The 19,025-nt window shown below is 35.2% G+C and overlaps 1 protein-coding gene and 1 long non-coding RNA gene across 7 annotated transcripts in view; one reads left to right on the forward strand and one right to left on the reverse strand.

The window, feature by feature from the left end:
- LOC128678235 (uncharacterized) overlaps nt 1–19,025 on the reverse strand; it is a 46,496-nt gene that overhangs the window by 8,766 nt on the left and 18,705 nt on the right. For all 6 annotated transcript variants that reach the window (XM_053759690.1, XM_053759681.1, XM_053759656.1 and 3 more), the window contains 9 exons: nt 18,298–18,481; nt 16,217–16,363; nt 13,870–13,985; nt 9,655–9,829; nt 3,980–4,108; nt 3,163–3,308; nt 2,561–2,777; nt 1,481–1,749; nt 120–301 (listed from right to left, as the gene is read on the reverse strand). In XM_053759690.1, the coding sequence (XP_053615665.1) occupies nt 120–301; nt 1,481–1,749; nt 2,561–2,777; nt 3,163–3,308; nt 3,980–4,108; nt 9,655–9,829; nt 13,870–13,985; nt 16,217–16,363; nt 18,298–18,481 (1,565 nt within the window). The remainder of the gene's footprint in view (nt 1–119; nt 302–1,480; nt 1,750–2,560; nt 2,778–3,162; nt 3,309–3,979; nt 4,109–9,654; nt 9,830–13,869; nt 13,986–16,216; nt 16,364–18,297; nt 18,482–19,025) is intronic.
- Nucleotides 13,489–15,688, forward strand: LOC128678266 (uncharacterized). The gene is made up of 3 exons (XR_008405623.1): nt 13,489–13,695; nt 13,783–14,031; nt 15,409–15,688. It is a non-coding gene; the product is annotated as an uncharacterized LOC128678266 (long non-coding RNA).

Here is a 19,025-nt window from a genome sequence, read left to right on the forward strand (position 1 = left end):
TTATGATATGTTCGATTATTTACAAACATCTTTAATAACAGTTTTTGTCACTTGATTTTGGGGTTTAAATATCTGCACCGAAGTTTCAATTTCAGAGCATGCACAATACAATGCCTCACCTCAATGGTCACGCTCTGATTAGCAGCGGGTATGAACCTATGTGTGCAGAGTAACCGCTCCTCTATGTTCCAGAAGATGTGGTGATGAGAAGGCGCGGAGACCCCGCCATGGGTCGGCGCTGCCAGCCCGTAGTGGGTCGAGGCGCACATTGCGTCTGGCGATGCCGTACCTTCGTGTTGTTCTGTACGAAAAGTACGTATATTGCAACAATGAAAATTTTGCTATCAGAAAATATAATAAACTTGCGACCAGTCCGGGTGTCGCTTCGTAAAACCACAATAAAAAAGTAGCTTATGTTACTACTTAAGTTTCATCTGTATCTGTGCCAAATTTACAACAAAAATTATTTTTTTCTCTTTATAATATTGTATGTATATGTATATAATATGGAAGTATGAATAAAAATCTGCAACAAACCTATTCAATTTTAAATTTTCTTCATTAAGCACAGCGAACTATATCGAGCATATAAAGGAAAATAGGCGTTTATTCAGATAAATATACTCTAAGTAATGAGTAGCGACTTTTGTTCGCTGTCTTTGATTGCTTACTGAAGCTATGCAAAAGAAAATGAGGAAGCTCACGGCATAAAATATTGATAGTACAAACGTTTTAAATTCATATCTAGTCGTCAATCTGTGCGACAACTCTCTGACCTTACTTTGGTGCTAAATCAATCCGCATGATTTGTCCTTAAGTATCTGTTTATTTAAATCGACATTATTGTAAATTATATTGGAATATGTGAAAAAGATATCAATGTTGCCTGCTTTCCACAGTACAAAATCATCGTCTATCGATTTATTTATAACAATCAATAGTCTTATTTAAAATAATGTATTTGGTATGTAAGAATTTTAACTATTTGGAACTCCATGCATACGGCGATTTGGGACTAAGGTTATGCAATTTAAAATATAATCCTTTGATTTGAAGTTTTTTCTCCGTATATTCACTAAGTTGTACACATATAGGGGAGACGTCAGGCATCGTCAGCGGGCCTCATTACTGTGATGTAGGTACGACGTAGGAAAAAATCCTGGTCTGTTCATTACCTATTATTGATTTTACTATTCACTTCAGTAGATATATTTCAACGGATGTTTTAGGTATTCTGATGAAAATAAATTGGGTAAGTTTTTAACACAAAAATGTATATACATTCGAACAGAGAACCTCTTCCTTTTTTGGAAGTCGTTTGAGTAACTGTCGTAATAATTAATTAAGTAGGGATATATTACATAGATACGAACTCATGTGGCGCAAGTAAGATTCAAATCTGGGACCTTTCGGTTCACAGGCGGTCTTTACCATTACACCACCACCGCTTCAATTTACCATTACTATACTTGCCACTTACCATCATGAAAAGCAAAGGCACCATCCACAAATTCCTCTTCATTTTGCGAAGCGGACCGTCGCACCATTATGGTCAAATTAGCACCTTTAGATGTCACAGCCTGGCGGATGTGGAACCTTCCGGACTGATCCCTGGCTTCCCTCATGGAGGGACCACACACTCTGAGGAGTGCTCGGTCTCCTCTCTCGGACCTGTCCAGTCTATCTCCTCTACCACCAAACTCGTGAAGCCCTTCTAAAATCTCAATATGAGATCGACAGCTTGGTAACCTAATGTAAAACAAAACATAATGTAGCCACACAAACTTATTATAGTGGAACGAAATAGGAAAAAAACGCATTACCACTAATGCCACATCACAACTGAAAATATTAAAAATAACTGTATTTTTGTAATACTCTCTCTCATCTAAAAATTGTTCCGGTAATGAAGTGTTGGAGTCCAAGCCTAAGGCTCATTAATATATATGCTTACACATTATAAAACAAAGTCCTCTGCCGTATCTGTCTGTTTGTTTGCTATAAACTAAAAAGCTCGCATTTTTATACGGTTTTCACCAAATGATAGTGTGATTCCTGAGGAAGGCGAAGCTGGAACAGGCCTCTAGTGCATATATATTTTAAAATACATAACTCTTTTAAATATTGCATATAAACGGATATGCAAACCTATAAAAGCAATTAAAATATTGAAAGATTTATGATGAAGCTATATATAATATATGTATATATATTCCAATTGGTTTGTGGTTTAATAGGCACAATAAATCGAAAATGATAACGCCACTTTTATTCGTAATTTAATTAATGTTATGGCTATTTATTTCACAAGAATAATTAATCTAGTTCACGTTTGCATTTAGCATAACAATACAATTTACGTATGGAATTGCACACGTTTAAATAGGTAAATAAATTGAATATAACATTTGTTATCACTTCAAAAAATATGTAAATACATGTCTAAAAATATTATACATAATATGCAGTAATAACTTTCAGATTATTCAGATAATATCGACTAGGACGAACAGATTTAAATAACTTTATTTATATTTAAAAATAAAAAATAAAAGCGCACCTTAAATTATAATTAAATAACGAGACTTGCACCACGTCCGTGGATGCACCAAGGAGATGTATAGCGCACTGCGACCGCCAGGTGGTGGCGCGAGTGTCAAAATGGCCGGAGCGCGCACCTCCAGGCCCGAACCCGCGAACAGTGGCGCCACACCCCACTCGCCCATTGTTGGACACTTCGTTTGACACTGCGTTGCTCTCTATCGCCATCCTATCCACTGAACAATAACAAAACACCCATGACACAATTGGCATAAATAAAGTAATGAACGACTTTCTCAGTATTTGACACAATGGTAACATTTCTATAATAAGCTCGAAAGTTAGCAAGGTTATGAACAGGTTTTTACAATAGAAATCATGCCTCGATACACATATTTGTAACAGGATTACTGAATGCAAAGCTTCTTATATTTTTACTCAAATGTAGTTTTAATGGACTTTATTTTCAAAGAAACATACTTAGCATAATGTTACATTTTCAGTGTACCTAATATTTACTTTAATTATACCGTAAAATCTTTTTACGGTATTATTAAAGTAAATATTTAAATTTTGTTTTGCTCGCATATAAACTAGAACGAGTGAAATTATAACTCTTACCACTCTGCACATGATGCGTGAGTGCTGCTAGGGGAGGGGAGGCCGGCAGCACGGTGGGGGGAGGCCCACTCGCGTCCACTCCTTCTATAAACTCCAATTTGGCAATGAACCCGTTGTAATCGTACGGAGGGACCAGCGGACCGGAACTGGACAAATGTATCAAGTCATAATTTTAGACCGCATTCATACTTGGATCAAATGTAAATTACTTGTTATGAATTTCTGCTGGTTATAACGTAACTTGGCATACATAACAGTATAATGAAATAATGATCGTATGTACAGACAGGAAGGAAAGGTTAAATGTGATACGATACAACCGTCGTAAACAAAGCTAACGAATGTATTAAGAATATGATTTCATGGGATTCGAAATGTATCTTCATTACAGCAGGGTTACATACTTTTATTATTGTATGAAAATTTAAAAACTAACGCATTATCAAAACTCGTAGAACAAGTATTGTTGTTTATAATGTCAGCTTTCAAGTTGTTGGTTATTTACAAGTTACGGTGGTTTTCCTATTACTTATTTCTGAATGAAAACTTGTTTGTTTCTTTTGACAAATTGACGAATTTCGATGTCAAATTCAGAAATTAGGCCTTTACTTTTTCATGTGATATCTATTTACTAAAATGCTACAAACTAACAACATTTCGAACTGAGCACTGCTAAGTAGGAATATAAAAAGAAACTAATTTTAACAGTATTAGGATCTCCCTATCATGCCAGTAGGGCTTACCATTTTATTTTAAGGATGGAATTTGGTATAAGATAATTTTAACCCGAGGTTGCCACGAGTCATGTTGGACTCACGTGAACTCCAGCAGCAGGTTTGGGCCAGGGTACTCCAGAGTGGCTGTTCTCTCCGAGCACAGCGTGCCCAAGAGTGGCGCAGAAGGAGAGTTCCCAGCGCGCATGGACAGCGAGTCGGTGGCGCAGTGACTGCAAGAAATGAGTATATTTGAACACGGAAAAGAGAATTTTTATTTAACGTTTGTTTGAATTGATATCGCGATGAAAAGGAAAAATCGGGACAAGAAGGTCGTACTTCGAATGTGTCACACTGACATGGAGAACCGTGAAAATGCAAGTAGTGTGTATCGTCGGGACGTCTGAGAGTGAGTTGCATCAGTCAACTTTGACGTTAACTATAGTATACGTAGAAAAAAGGCAAATACGCCATTTTGGCTAAATATCTGCGGCGGTGCGCAGGTTAAAATCAAAGTTGACTGGTGCAAGCCTTAGTGTTCCTATAAATCTATGGTGTTCATCTTTAAATCCTCACATTCAACTTGTAGGTTAATAATAAATATTTCTACCTAGTAAACTCGTTGGTATTCAATGAATGGATGTTTGTATACATAAATTACTTGTACCGTAATTTGTATTGTGGTTGGTGAAAAAGCGTCAACGGAAACGATGTGAGACAAATGACCCGAGTCCAATGCTCTCAAGCGTTCACCGGTTCGCCCAGAAATAAGTTTCAGTTTACAGGTTTTTTGCATCTTGACAAATCGAGGGTAAACATAAATGAATTGGTTGACTTCGCTGAAGTAAAATTAGAAGGGTACTGCAATTTAAATATGAAATGCTTCTTATTATTGTCGAGTGGGAATGACTATTAAAATGGTATTATTAGATCAGACGCAGATCGGTCTGTTGTTAGTATGGTTCAAGTTAAAATTATTGAGTTCAAATTTAATTGACACTAAAAGAGAGAAAAAATACTTATTCACAATACCGTGTAAAGTTGCTAACACGGTTACATATAAAAGTTCGAAGCATACAAACATAAAAAAAGAAAACTTCTACAAGTTTTAGTACACAAACATTTTCCTATCCCTTCCTTCATACTCCTAAACGCTTCACTAAAACAAACAGGCAGTTAAGTATATTCCAAGAGCATTACACAGTGAATCCAGATATTTATCGCAAATAGTTGTAATAACATATAAGATGAGAGAGCAAACGTATCCTTTGTAACAACGGGCATGTTTGTGATAAACTCGAGACATGGATTGTGGTAGTGCTGAGATACTTGTGTGGGAACATATTGCAGGAAGATAGAGCTTTTATTTCACTCCGCCTTTCCACAAAGATTTATTGAGGTTCAAGCGATTGAAATGGATGTATGCAACAATGTCCTATTGACGAAAATAAATTTGGTAAACAAGATTGCAAAAACTGAGATTTGTTTTAATCTAATTGATAATTTGTGTGACGAATTTATAAAGAAATCTATGTAATATATTCAGCATCCTTACATCTTTACATATTATAAAACAAAGTCCACTGCCGCGTCTGCTGTCTGTTCGCGATAAACTCAAAAGCCGACGCATTAATTTTTATGTGATTTTAACCAATAGATAGTGTGATTCAAAACGAAGGTTTAGGTGTATAATTTATTATGTTTTTACGTGCGAAGCCGGGACGGGCCTATAGTTTAATATAAAATCAAACTCAATACTATACAATACTATTCTTCAAAAACAAGTTTCAGAATTTTATTCAGGAATGAAAGAAAAATAATATTTTTTTCTTCTCAAAGTTACATTTGAGTATGAAAACATTTGGAAACGAGATGAAATTTGCTAAAATATCAGAACTGTGTGGAATCTGTACTTCAAAAACACGATCTAGAATATTGATGTTGGATTTAATGTAGCTTGGCAAAACTGAATTAATTCAGAACGCGATGTGTGTGATGATTTTACGTGTAGAACTAGTAGTAGTCACTAAAATCGTACGTACTACGTTACTAAAAGTATTTAAAATTAGAAGCCTCATTTTCTACGCAGGTGACTTTTATAACCATGTACTTTATTTCTACAATACAAGCGGTTTTCGTTTATTATAACGCGTTTTTAGAACATCTAAGCTGTAACTAGCTAATCTAAACACTTTCTCGTAAAATACTATGCAGTAATCTAACAGATAAACTAACTGCTAGATAAAGCTGCCTGAAATAATTTGCCAGTTAGCCGTCAAACAATTGTGATTGTTTTTAACGCTATCTGTTCGATGTGTAGGCCAATATGTTATTGGCTATCAGTAACTTTATCAGCAAGCGGTGAAAGAGGCCTTATAAGTGCACTATCATGGTTTTAAAAACAAAAGCATAGAGTAAAATTTCCTCTGTCGGATTAACGTCGCCGGGGATCACATTACGCTGGCCATTACTCGCAGTCTTGGTGCGTCGCGCTTACTAATTAGTATAGTTTGCCAGGATTTTTATTACGTTATTTTAATTGATTGTAATCTCTTCGGCGTTATTTACCTTTACACTTTCTGACCTTTGTACTAAGGATAACTTACACGTCATCGTTACATTGGATAATATACATAAGCCCACAAATATTATAAATACAAAAAAAAACTGCACATAATATGAGTGTTAAGCGTTGGTAGTACAACAAGCGCTACGTCGAAATCGTAGCAGTGCTACGCCATCCGTAGCAGTGCTACGCCCCGAGCATAGCAGTGCTACTGCCGTCCGTGGCAGTAGTAGCAATATTCGTCATCCATCCATAGTACCTATCGATATAATACATTTACAAGATCGTAATAGTATCGTCGTGGATAATTAAAAATTACATTGAACATGAGTAGAACTATAAATTTTGATGTTGTCAATTATTCATGCTAGCCCCTGCTAGTCCTAATGGAGCCTTCAGAGCTATCAGTCTAGAAATTAATTCAAGGGATTCAAGCGGAATCCTACTTTTATAGCAGGTGCTTGATAATTATTTTAGGTCTACATAAATTAATGTTACATATATTTCTACTTTAAGTGAAAAATATTAAACTAATTTATCATACTCGTATCTTTTGGGAACAAATACAAATATATTCTTGTTTTTTATATAAGTATTACTATCTCTGCGGCAGTCACAAAGGATTGGAAATAAATATGATATGGACAAGTTTATTCCCGTCACAAAAGCGAATGGAATCAAAAAGAAAGGCAGTACCTTCCATAAAGCTGGTCATAAACAGGGCATATTTGAATACAGAAGTAGAAAGTATTCGTGAAATTTGGAAACTTTATTACATTCTATTTACATACATTCTATTTATATTTAGTATTCACTTTTTCCACTCTCTCAAATATAAAAGATTGATTTAAATATTATTTCGAAGCATCAATATCTTTATCTATATATATATATATAAAAGAACAAGCGTTTTTTAATAATCAACGCCCAGCCTAAACCATAGAAGCTATAAACGCGAAATTCGGGCAGTAGCTTTAGGTTATTACGTAGTGCTCAGATAAGAAAGGAATTTTCAAAATTTGACCCCTAAAGTGGAAAAAATTTGGGGGTAAATTTGTATGAAAAATAACGAAACTCTTTACTGATCTACTTGAAAATTGGTATAAATACCATGCAGCAAAAACAATAAAACCCGTGTTTCAGGATTTCTTAAAATTTGACCTTTAGGGTAGTTAAATGAGGGTGAAAAGAAATAACGAATAATCTCATTCAAAATTTCGTCAACAAAAGATATGAGTAGACAGCTCAGCGGTAAACACTAATAAATTGATGGAAATTAGTAATACCATCTGATTATCTATATAGGGTCATTTCTGAGAAAGTTTTATTATGGTTTTACCCGTGGACGTTTAAGCCGGGACGGGCATCTAGTTATTTATATTTATACTAGTTTTGCATAAGGTATGTTTTTCTGCCGTGGAATTACTGAACTGATGCCAATCGCGATAAACATGATTTCGTAATGTCATCTCATTCTATGCCAAACTATTTCAAACTATTAGCAATATAATGCGCAATTTCAATCATGCATCTCCTGAGGAATCTTGATCACAAAAGATATCATCCGAAGCCGTCGCTATGCGCTTGTTCGCTATAAAATGCGCTGGCTTCTGTGCGCTTCTCATACCATATATATTGAGAAAACATTATTTGATAATCCTTATTTCAGAGTTCTAGTAATAATTATTATCTTAATATACTGTATTTATCGACACTTCTTTATTTATTCCGTTTTAGAAAATCTTTAGCCGAAAATAAGTAAATGGTGTTGGAACCTGCGACATAATATTCCAAAAAAAAAGAATTTCTTATCAATTTACTATTTAGATGGTAATACTATTTAGATGCTATCGTTCCAAGTGGGAGGCTTTGGCAACACAAGTACAGTGAGCAGCATTTGATAGAAACTATCTATGTTATTAATCTAGTTTAGTAAGTAAATTAGACAAAATGCCTATCAAACATAGTATACGTTCGTGACCACGTGTCCAGATATCGTGTTGTGATATCCTGGGGTTTTGTCGTTAGAAAAATCAAAGAAGCAATGGACGTTTTGCTGATGCAAAAGGAAACCTTTCAACAAACTTTCACATCTTCGTTGCAGAACGAAGTCATCTCTCGGAAAGAATATCTTAGAACTCATTCTATAACTTAAATATAAGTGCGAGAAAGTTCTCTAAAGCGACCATTATTTTATTTGAAGAGTAACATTTGTACAAATAAACTGGAACTGCAATGTGTCGCCTAAATATAATGTTTGTTTACAGCAATAAAAGTTTTCAGCGCAGCCTTTCAGAACTTGTTACTAGAGGTAGTATTTTCTTATACAGCAAGGGTGCGTTACACTAGTCAATTTTGACGTTAACTTTAATGTGAGCACAGCAACGTAAAGGTCGCCATTTTATCTAACAATTAGCGGTGGCGCGCTGGTTAAATTTTACGTCAAAGTTGACTGGCGCAATTAAGTAAGCCTAAGTTACTACAGAACTATATTTTAAGAGGTAGAGTGCAAAAATATGTAAACTTATGTAACGATGTGATAATAATAGTATTTTACAATTATTTTTACTTCATGTCACAATAATTTATTTGAAGTTTTTCTTGAAGTTGAAGAAAATTAAGACAACAAGATAACCGCCCAAACAAGAGATAGACGACAAAACAAAAGAAAAGACATACAGCTCTTTAAAATGAATGACTTCGACATTTTTCAGCCCAGCACGACCCACAGGGTGGAAGGGAGATAGCAGTCCTTTATTTACCGTCGCGATTGTTCGCAAGCCTTTCAAACTTCCAACTGGATTTCATACGGGTGCTTGATAAAATGCTTCCTAAAGAGCTGGACAGTGACATTGTAAAAGGATTCTTTATAGGAAAATGGTCATTTGTGGAGATTACGGAGTAACAAACAATGAAGTCTTTATCTCGCATTTAGCTCTAATATGTGAGTTTGTAACTATAGATTTACAAATTCATATTCAGTGAATACTTTTGTGGAAGTGAATGCTGAATTCCTAATTTGAGTTTATTATTTAGACGGATCAAAATGGTGCGTAGCGGTCATCACGCTCGTCCGCTATTTGGAGGTTCGATTCCCAGCGGGCAAATATACAAATATTTGCCCGCTACAGGTTTCAGTCAGGAAAAAATTGTTCATCATTTTTTTTATTTATTAACTCACTTGGAGTAAATAAAAAAAAAATTAATACTTACTTTCTAGGCAGCAGTATCGATGTAAAGATGATCTTGACCCTCGTATTTACAGAGTTGGTGGTGAAAAGGTACCGGCAGAGCCTGTGGGGAGGATACAGCCCCGGGTACCCGGGACTCGCGAGCACACACGACCCAGGAGTGCGACACGACACGTCCTGGTACAACCAGTCACAGTCTACAACAAATGGAAAATATTTTCTTTTTCAGTCTACGTTAGGCTTACGTTAAGACTCGATTAATTAAGTATGGTCATTTTAGATGCATAAATGATGACATTTGTAGAAAGTAGAAACAGGCAAAGAAGAGTCAAGAGAATAAAATGATAAAGTTAGTTTGAATTTGTGTTAAGTAAATTTCCCAAAGAACTCGCAAAAAAAACAGTACCCGTTCTAAGAAAATACACAAAAAATGTTGACTACATTAGTGAGATTGTTATAAAGTATATTGTTAGCATTTTACACACAATATTTTTCAAATCTCACCATTCTACGGCAAAAATAATGCTCTACAATTTACGGCACTAACTGCTCGGCAACTTAAAAATCTAAATCCTACTTTGTGGTTAAAATAGACAACAATTTATCGCAATTACCTATCATTATAACGAAGACAGTTATCTCTTTAGTATGCACGTGATAAAGTTTCGCCATTTCGCAGTAAGTTTTACGTAGTTGGTGTAATTAGGTCCCAGGCACGATAGCCGAGCTAAGCATAAAATTTTGTTGCCCATAAATCGGAGTAGTAATGACCCATGCTGCTAATAGCCTAGTTGGTATTGATCGTAATCTGAACTCAATTTTTCCTTAAAGATAGATGCTTGGGATTTCTCCTTTTACTTTTGTCGTGTGTAATAATGTAAATAAATACTTATTTCAGATATACTTAGATGAAAAGTACATGCACTTTTACTTTAGTTTTACTCTAGTTTAGCAACAGATGCATTTTCCCGCGCCTTAGTCTATGGGTTCTGATCCATAGTCTCATCCATGGTTTTATTACACGAATAATGCAAACTATAAAGCTATTGTAGTGTTTGGCTATATACCAGCCAGCGCATAGTGCTAAACCAACGCCACTGAATTTAAAATATTGCTATACAGGAAAACAAGCACTAAAGAAAATAACATTAAGTTCATTGGAACATAGGCAAATACAGCGAATATAAAATTTAAGTAAAAAAATATGCTAAAACACTAAATAAAGCTTACTGAAAAATTTGGCCACAGCACACGCGAAAATGTTTGTTCGTGAAATTTTAGCGCGAACACAAAAATTTTAATTTATACCATCCGAACTGCGGCCTTCGAAAGTAAGACCATAGTTGATTATTTTCACATTTCAAAGCTTGTCAAATTTACTGCAGACAACTGTATACATGTCCTCTCCACCTATCGCCGCCCGTATACTATAGGTATACCTTATAAGAGATCCCTACCCGGAACAAGTCCGCCGTTGTACATTTAACTCTATTGGATTAATTTTATACTATAGCTTATATTATTTATAATGTAAATTATATTATAATTATTTTCGTACAATAAATATATAACAAACAGACAAAAAGTGAGAAAAGTAAAACGGGTCAGAAATGTAGTTTAAGGATAACGAAAACAATTAGCTTGTTCGAATATTATGCTGTATCGTAGTATCGTTATGTGCAATCTCGGTACAGAGCGAGAGTTTTAAGCTTGAATTGAATACAAATGCATGGAACTCAACTACGACTACTAATAGGTGTAGACGAATGGGTCACATTTTGTGTTTGAATCAATGGATAAATCTATATTAAAAAACACAATCATTTCTCATATTTAATTTACATTAATATTCTCTCTTGACTTTTTTCTCCAGGTAGGTTATCCTAGATTTATCTCCATACCTTTAATATATGTATCATAATCTTAACTATCAATATCTATTTGAAATACAATGATTGAATAGAAAATGCGTTACAATATAATATTATTTCAATTAAACTCAACATTCCAGTCTGCCAATATAATATTAATGAGTCGTTGGAATTCGTTTAATAAAATATTGTTTATAGGTACAGGATAATTTGCGTACTCGTACTCGTCTGACTGAATATTCACAGCGGTGTAGGTAAATATTATTTCACTTCGTCATGTAAACCAACCAAATATTTGCTGGAAAAGAAAACATTTGTACCGGAACGGAAATCACATGCGAAAACAAGCCGGAATAAAAGTTTATTGTTAATGAACGCATGTTGTAAATTTTAAATTAATGTTTCTTGTTTTATTTTGATACTGGTTCTAAAACAATGCTGATATGAACAATGATTCTCATGATGTGATTTGTATTTGGACAATGTTGTAATCAGCCGGCTTTTATTGATGAAAATATTTGCAAATACCATTGCATTAAATGCATTACAAAATATTAAAAGTGCAGGGAGATAGTTACGGGTACAATTCAATTTTAATTCACGGTATTCTAAATCCTAAAATCGTAGGTGCGTTTCAAAGTCATATAGCTACTACTCTTTGTGTTTTAATTATTATTTAATCCTTCAAAATATGACAAATAAATAATCACTCTCATCGTTGCGTCTCCGTTGCATTCGGAACGGTGACCTCGCGAAGCTCAGAGCCAGTATAAAAACAAAAAAAATTACAACCGGGTGCTATCCCAATCCTAATAAGCATAAGCTTTATGCGTGTCAGCTGCAAAAGCTGTGTAACCCCTCAGACGCCATATACGACATCAACGATAAGGGGTGATCCTATTTTAGTGCGGGAACCACACGCAACAACCAGCCCAATAAAATGAATAATGATTTATTTTTGCTTAGCGCCAATTCTGTATCCTCATTTCGCTGGAGCATGGCCGAGGCGCGCGGTCCCCGAGCTATATATCACGGCGCGTCAGACGTGCCGGTGCAAATCGGGTGAAACATGCGCATGCTACATTGCTATAAATTATATGAAGCCTGGGACTCATTCTGCACCATCCATTTTCAACGAAGCCGCGCTGATTTTCAATGGAAATAGAAAAATAATGCTCTCTTTACGCGGTGTTGCTTGAGTTTTGGAATACAAATGTGAGATTTTCTTGTCTTTTGTAAACAATCACTATGCTTACATTAATTACAATAATGTAGAGTGAAATACATGTGGCGATTTCGATGGAAGTCAAAAATATTTTTGTATTTTATTCATCCATACTAGGCTGCAGGTAAAAGCTAGTAATTAAATGACAAACTACAGGAGAACTACATAAAATATTATTGTTATAAACAAAAAATGCGTTAAACAAAATAGATCAAAATTTTATTGATATAATTTTAATAATACACAGGGAGGTGTCACATAGGAAAATAATTATAAGCATGTGCCTGACGAGGGTCGGCCACGTCCGGCGCACTTGCTGGTATCGCCTTCAAATAAAACTCCTTTGGCGACACGGGCCCGCAATAAATACGGCCAGAGTTATTTGTTCAGCGCCTTCGCATAACAATGACGTACACCAAATTCTAAATGTATATTTTACGAGAAAATAACTTTGGCTAGTGACTTCGTCCGCGTGAATATTCCACGTGAACAATACTTTTTTTCTGGGACCAAAGGTGTTTGTTTTATGTATGTTTGCGTAATGTCCAGAATATTGGGTACGTAAATAGGCTATAAGTGAATATAAGATTTTTCTATTTTTTACTTGTAGAAAAAGCTTAAAGCTTTATGTGTTTATATTTTATGTAATAAAATTGATAAATAAAAATAAGACTGGAAGACTAATTTTGTGGTACTTAAAATCCTAACATAACAATAATTGCTGATAACAATCACTATGTACAACACACACACACAGCAATAGTCACTTCATATAACAAACGAAACAATTAGCATGTGGTCGCGTTAGCAAATCCCGATTGGTTCGACTCTGCAATTGAGGCGTGAATGCGTAACAAACCAATTAATAAACAAACTTACTGCCCTTGATTGTACATGTATTGGAACACAATGCTACGTGGCTACCATAGACTAAAATTACAATTGTCAAAACACATACGGCTGTATGGTATGTAAAAAAAATATGCTATTATTTATTTCAATATTTTGGTTATTTTATATGAATAATACTACATTCTATCGTTAACTGGTACAGATCAATGGGACTTCTGACATCAAGAGAATAATATGCTAAGTAAATTCCACAGAAACACAAAATATTGTTTTTGTTATAAGTGCTTACCTGTGTGTGGTATCCGAGAGCCACCCCGGGGGTGAAACCCGACACCTTGCGAGTTGCTCAGAGACGTGAAGCTGAAGAAGGCCAGAAACTGTGATCTCACCGTCTTCTCTGTTATCCTAGTACCAAAGTAACAATATATTACCAAATTTTACATGTTTATATGTAAGTTGACTATAATATCTGTGAATTTTTCTGCTCTAAGGCAAATTAAACATTTCTGTTTAATTTATTGCATGCCTTAGAGCAGAAAGAGCCATGTTTGCTATATAATTTTTTCCCAGTGTGATGTGTTTAATATATTGTGATTTGGACCCATAACAATAAAGCTTACAGCTTATTGTGAGCTACAGCGAGTGGTCCATTTATTTAGTAATGAAAATTCTGAAGTCATAAAATAGAATATACCAAACGTAAAATACCGATATTTTTTTATAAATATCAAATGCATTTTATCATTTAACAGTAACAACGGACTAGGCTTTCAATGTAGGTACTGACATAATGGAAGTCGCTTTAAATTAAGCTTATTCGCTCCATTGTGCATCGCTCATCGCTAGCGGCAGCACTCCGATAGAGAAAAATAAATAAACAATAGATATTGCACCTTTCAGTATATATATACCACATATATACCTATATATTACTGAGGTATAAAGATTATATATGGCACACTAATACAAGTTAGTAATTATTATTACTATGGATAGGATGGGTGACCAAAAATATCGATCTTTTGAGCTCGTCTGTGATTCGGAAAATCAATATATATAAAACTCTTCCTTTACTGACTGACTGACAGACAACGTACAGCCGAAACTACTGGGCGTAGGAAGCTTCAAATTGGGCATTTAGATTCCTGTAGGTGAGCACTAAGAGGTGGATTTATGGAAATTCCACCCCGAAGGGGGTGAAAGGGGTGAAAAACTTTTATATGAAAGTTCTACACCGTTGAAGTGACTTGAAAATTTGGATTTTAGTTCTTTACAACAAATTAATAAATAAGTGTTTCAGATTTTTAAAAAAATTAATCCTCAACCCCTTCAAAATGGGGCTGAAAGATTGTATGGGACGTAATACAATTTTCAGGATAAAAAGCTGAAAATTGGTAAACATACTCTTCATTATTTTTCGTAAAGAATGACCGAGATTTTACAATCAAAAGCTAATACTTAATAAACCATTGGTCCCGGCTGCATTCGCTCACCAATCTTATATATGTAAAGCGTAATGCGCAAACCGCATGCTCGTCTGCTCAATATATTATAAAAAAATAATCACATCCAACCATAAGGAAGATGATCCCAGCAATGGTTATATTAAAATGGCTGTTAATGATCAATTATTAAATGTAATTTACCAAAGAATAATCTAGACTTGCTACATTGATTAGAATTATTTCAAAAACCTATTATTGATGAAGACAACATGTTACAAGATTACACAAACTAAATTTGCTATCATCAAATATTTACTAAATTGGTCCTTCTCACGCTAACTATTGGAGATATATAAACATCTCTGTAATCTTAATATTTTCAGGAACTGCAATGCACACAGTGCACATGAAAGTGTATTGCCGGCAGACATGAGATTTGCAGTCCGGTTACCGGCCACAATTCGGAATAGAGCATTGCCAGTTCCGCCATAACCGACCTTTTGTTCCGTTCCCATTTCGGAACTGCAAATGGACAAAATTCGCCGCTGTGTGCCACAATGCAAACACTTCCGGAAATAACACTCATTTTGAGTGCCTATCCCGCCTATTAGCGGACTAATGTAAATTGATTTATTATCCGTCCTTTGAATTATTACATACGTACGTACCCATTGAAATAAAGCTAAAGCTTATCTACAATTTTTTTAATATATTAGCTCATGTTCAGCGTGTTACGTGTTATTCTTGACTAACCCAAATTGAGATTCCAGGATGTTGTTTTTGTTGAATGGAATGTTATGAGGGTACGTGGGTAGGAATATATTAGGTCTTGTTTTGCAACGATTTTCTCAGTTGGCATTACAGACCTTAGATACGCCCGATATAGAAAGATAGATTTTGTGAAAATTACTTTATCCTTAAATATTATAAAACAAAGTCCTCTACAGCGTCTGTCTGTCTGTCTGTCTGTCTGTCTGTTCGTGATAAACTCAAAAACTACTGCACGGATTTTCATGCGCTTTTCACCAGTAGATAGAGTGATTCCTGAAGAAGGTTTAGGGGTACACCCCTAAACCTTCTTCTTCTTTCATCTAATTTATTATGTTTATAATGTATTACCCGAGCGCAGCATGAACGGGTAGCTAGTTTTCTATAATGTATGTGTCTTTTTCTATAATGTATGTGTCTTACCTAAACTCTAAAGTAGAAGCTCCATGATCAGCGAAGAGTACGACAGGCGGAGTGTACCGCTCATTGGCGCCGCATAGTCGCGTCTCTGCTGCGACCGTGCTGCGTACTGCGCCCGCGCCGCCAAGTTGGAGCCACCCACCAACGCAGCTGCATAACGAAATAATCATAGTAATTAGGATTTTTTATGCTTGCGTGTAGCACCCTAGACCTCATCTCCGCTTCCTATCAGGCTAGGATGAGGTTGAATTCACTGAATTTATGAGTGGTAGAATCTACTAGCGCCAGTAGTTTATTTAATCGTGAGTTCTATATACATCCACAAGAGTTATGTAGTTCCTGATACATTCCAAGTATAGTTCTGGCATTTAACAATTTTTTTTTGAAAAAAATATGCAATCTTCGTGTAGCATAGCAAAAAATGAATATTAAATAATCAAAATAGACAAAAACGGGATATTTAAATAGTACCTCATATATATAGTATAAATAGATCTACATAATTAAAGTTAAAAAAATAAGTTTGTATATATCGATGACATGCTACTAAGTACTGTAAGAAAAAAAAAATTTTTTGCTCAATGCGATGACATTCATAAAAATAAGGTTTTTAAGATAAAATAAAATGTTTAAATAAAAATGGTCATCAAAAAAGAAATTGCGCCATGTAATACAATAGCAGCATATCTTTAACAAGGATATTTGGAGGAATTCCGAAATAACAAAAATAAATTAAAATGTTTCGATTCATCAACAACAATCATTTCAAGAGTAGTAAAATATTGAAAATACAATCAACATTTTTTCAATTCCTTAATATTGGAAAATTGAAAATGTCACTACATAATTTTAAGAAAATAATAAAAAATTGTTCTAGGTACCCAGGAACCTAGACGTCCGTGGACTATAAAACAACAGTAGTATATGAACAAATGACAAACAGTATGTTACCCAGAACTCTTGAATAAATATCAGCATATCACATATAGTTAATCGTGCAGTTGGTTTGTGCACGCGATAGTCATTGCTTTGTTCACATTGCTTTGAGATTTTAGTACCTGTGAGACCAGTGAGAGAACACGCTTGTGATGATCGCTGGTGTTCTATTGTGATTATGATTAGCTGCGTAATAAGAGTTCTTTGATGTTTATCAGCAATCCAGATGGATAATTGTGATTGGTTAGTAAGCACGGTGGACCGTCGATCAGTGCGCATAACTGGCTGGCTGTCCCGAACAGACCCGTATAGGGCGGGGTACGGATCCTTGCCGTGGTAGGTAGGGTTTTGCCCTAATGTACAGGTAACGGCCCAGGATATGATGGTCGTGAGAACTACCACCTATGGAGTGTGATATAGATGTGATATAGATATGCTACGACGGCAACGTAGCACTGCCACGCTATCCGTAGGAGTGCTACGCTTACCGTAGCCGTATTCACGAACTCTGTGAGCTATCACGTTGCATACTTAAAGTGACACATGGTAAATAACTTATACCATAGAAATGACTCGATGGCAAAAATGTACTAAATAGGATAAATAAATACAATAAAGATTAACATTTTACTCCTACAACGTGTGCTGAAATATTCTGGCAAGTAAATATATCTTTAGCCACAGGTACTAACATCCATCATACTTGTAAGTAAATTTGAAATATACAAATAGGGTTACCTACCGGTAGAGCGAGCGTGCGGTCGTCAAGACGCTACGCTTGGAATATTCAATTTGACGGGACATTGATCACAGCAGGCTGCGGGTGACAGCCCTACCCATCACACGATTCTTTTCTTCAATTCATATCGATTTGAACCTTTCAAACACGTGTAACCCACAAGGTTTCTTTGCTTTTGTATCTTTTTAAGACTTATACTTTGTAGAACACTTCACTCAAGTATAGCTTTCCATCCTTATAGGTCATACTTGTATAAATACTAAGTAATATCTTCTTAACAATGAGGGAAAATAACCGCCCTTTAAATGTATCTTAACTTTTGCTCACCACACATATAACTCTATTAAGAAGCTTTTTTATTCAATAAAATGACAAAACGACAGTCACATGACACTAAGTGAACCCTCACCTGGTACCGTTGAACCTCCCAACAGAGACCAGCCTGTAAATCTGTATCTCCACTCGTTGCCCAGCGTCTGGCTGCAGGAAGTACGAGCAGGAGCCGGGACCCTCGATGGAGGGAGACTTGATCTGACCAAACGTCTTCCCCGACTTGCTCTTCAAGATACGGGAGTCGATGGTGATGTTGCACACTAGTGGAAGTTTCAGTTTTAGTCACTTACACACTTACAGATTTATATTAACCTCAGATCAATTGTGTAATATTTTAAACCTGTATTTGTTTATCGACATAGATTTTCCGAATATTTTCTTGGTAGATTTATCTAAATATTATGTTACCTTATTGTGTATTGGCCTCAAAAATCACCACAGGGAGTCATATTGTGACAATAAATTATCATCTGTCTGGGTGATCTAAGAAAAATATTTATATTACTTGTTTTTCAAAAAATTACAAGTCTTATGTTGATGTAAATTTGTATCTGGGGTCGATTATGGTATATATAAGGTGAGTGTTTATAATATTACTCTTTGTAAACAAATAATGGGTACATAAATTTTATTGACCTGTGATTCCGGTGATTAACTCCCGTTGATAAACAACAAACAAAGAATTCCCAGAACGCAAACAAAATTGAAAATTAAAGGACTGTGAATAATAACTGTGAATAACCCAGAAAAATAAGAGCACAAATCTCGCCAGACAAGTAAAACCATTCGAAAGGTTTGATGTTG

The sequence above is a fragment of the Plodia interpunctella genome, chromosome 2 (assembly GCF_027563975.2).
Source record: "Plodia interpunctella isolate USDA-ARS_2022_Savannah chromosome 2, ilPloInte3.2, whole genome shotgun sequence".
In the NCBI taxonomy this organism is placed as follows: domain Eukaryota; kingdom Metazoa; phylum Arthropoda; class Insecta; order Lepidoptera; family Pyralidae; genus Plodia; species Plodia interpunctella.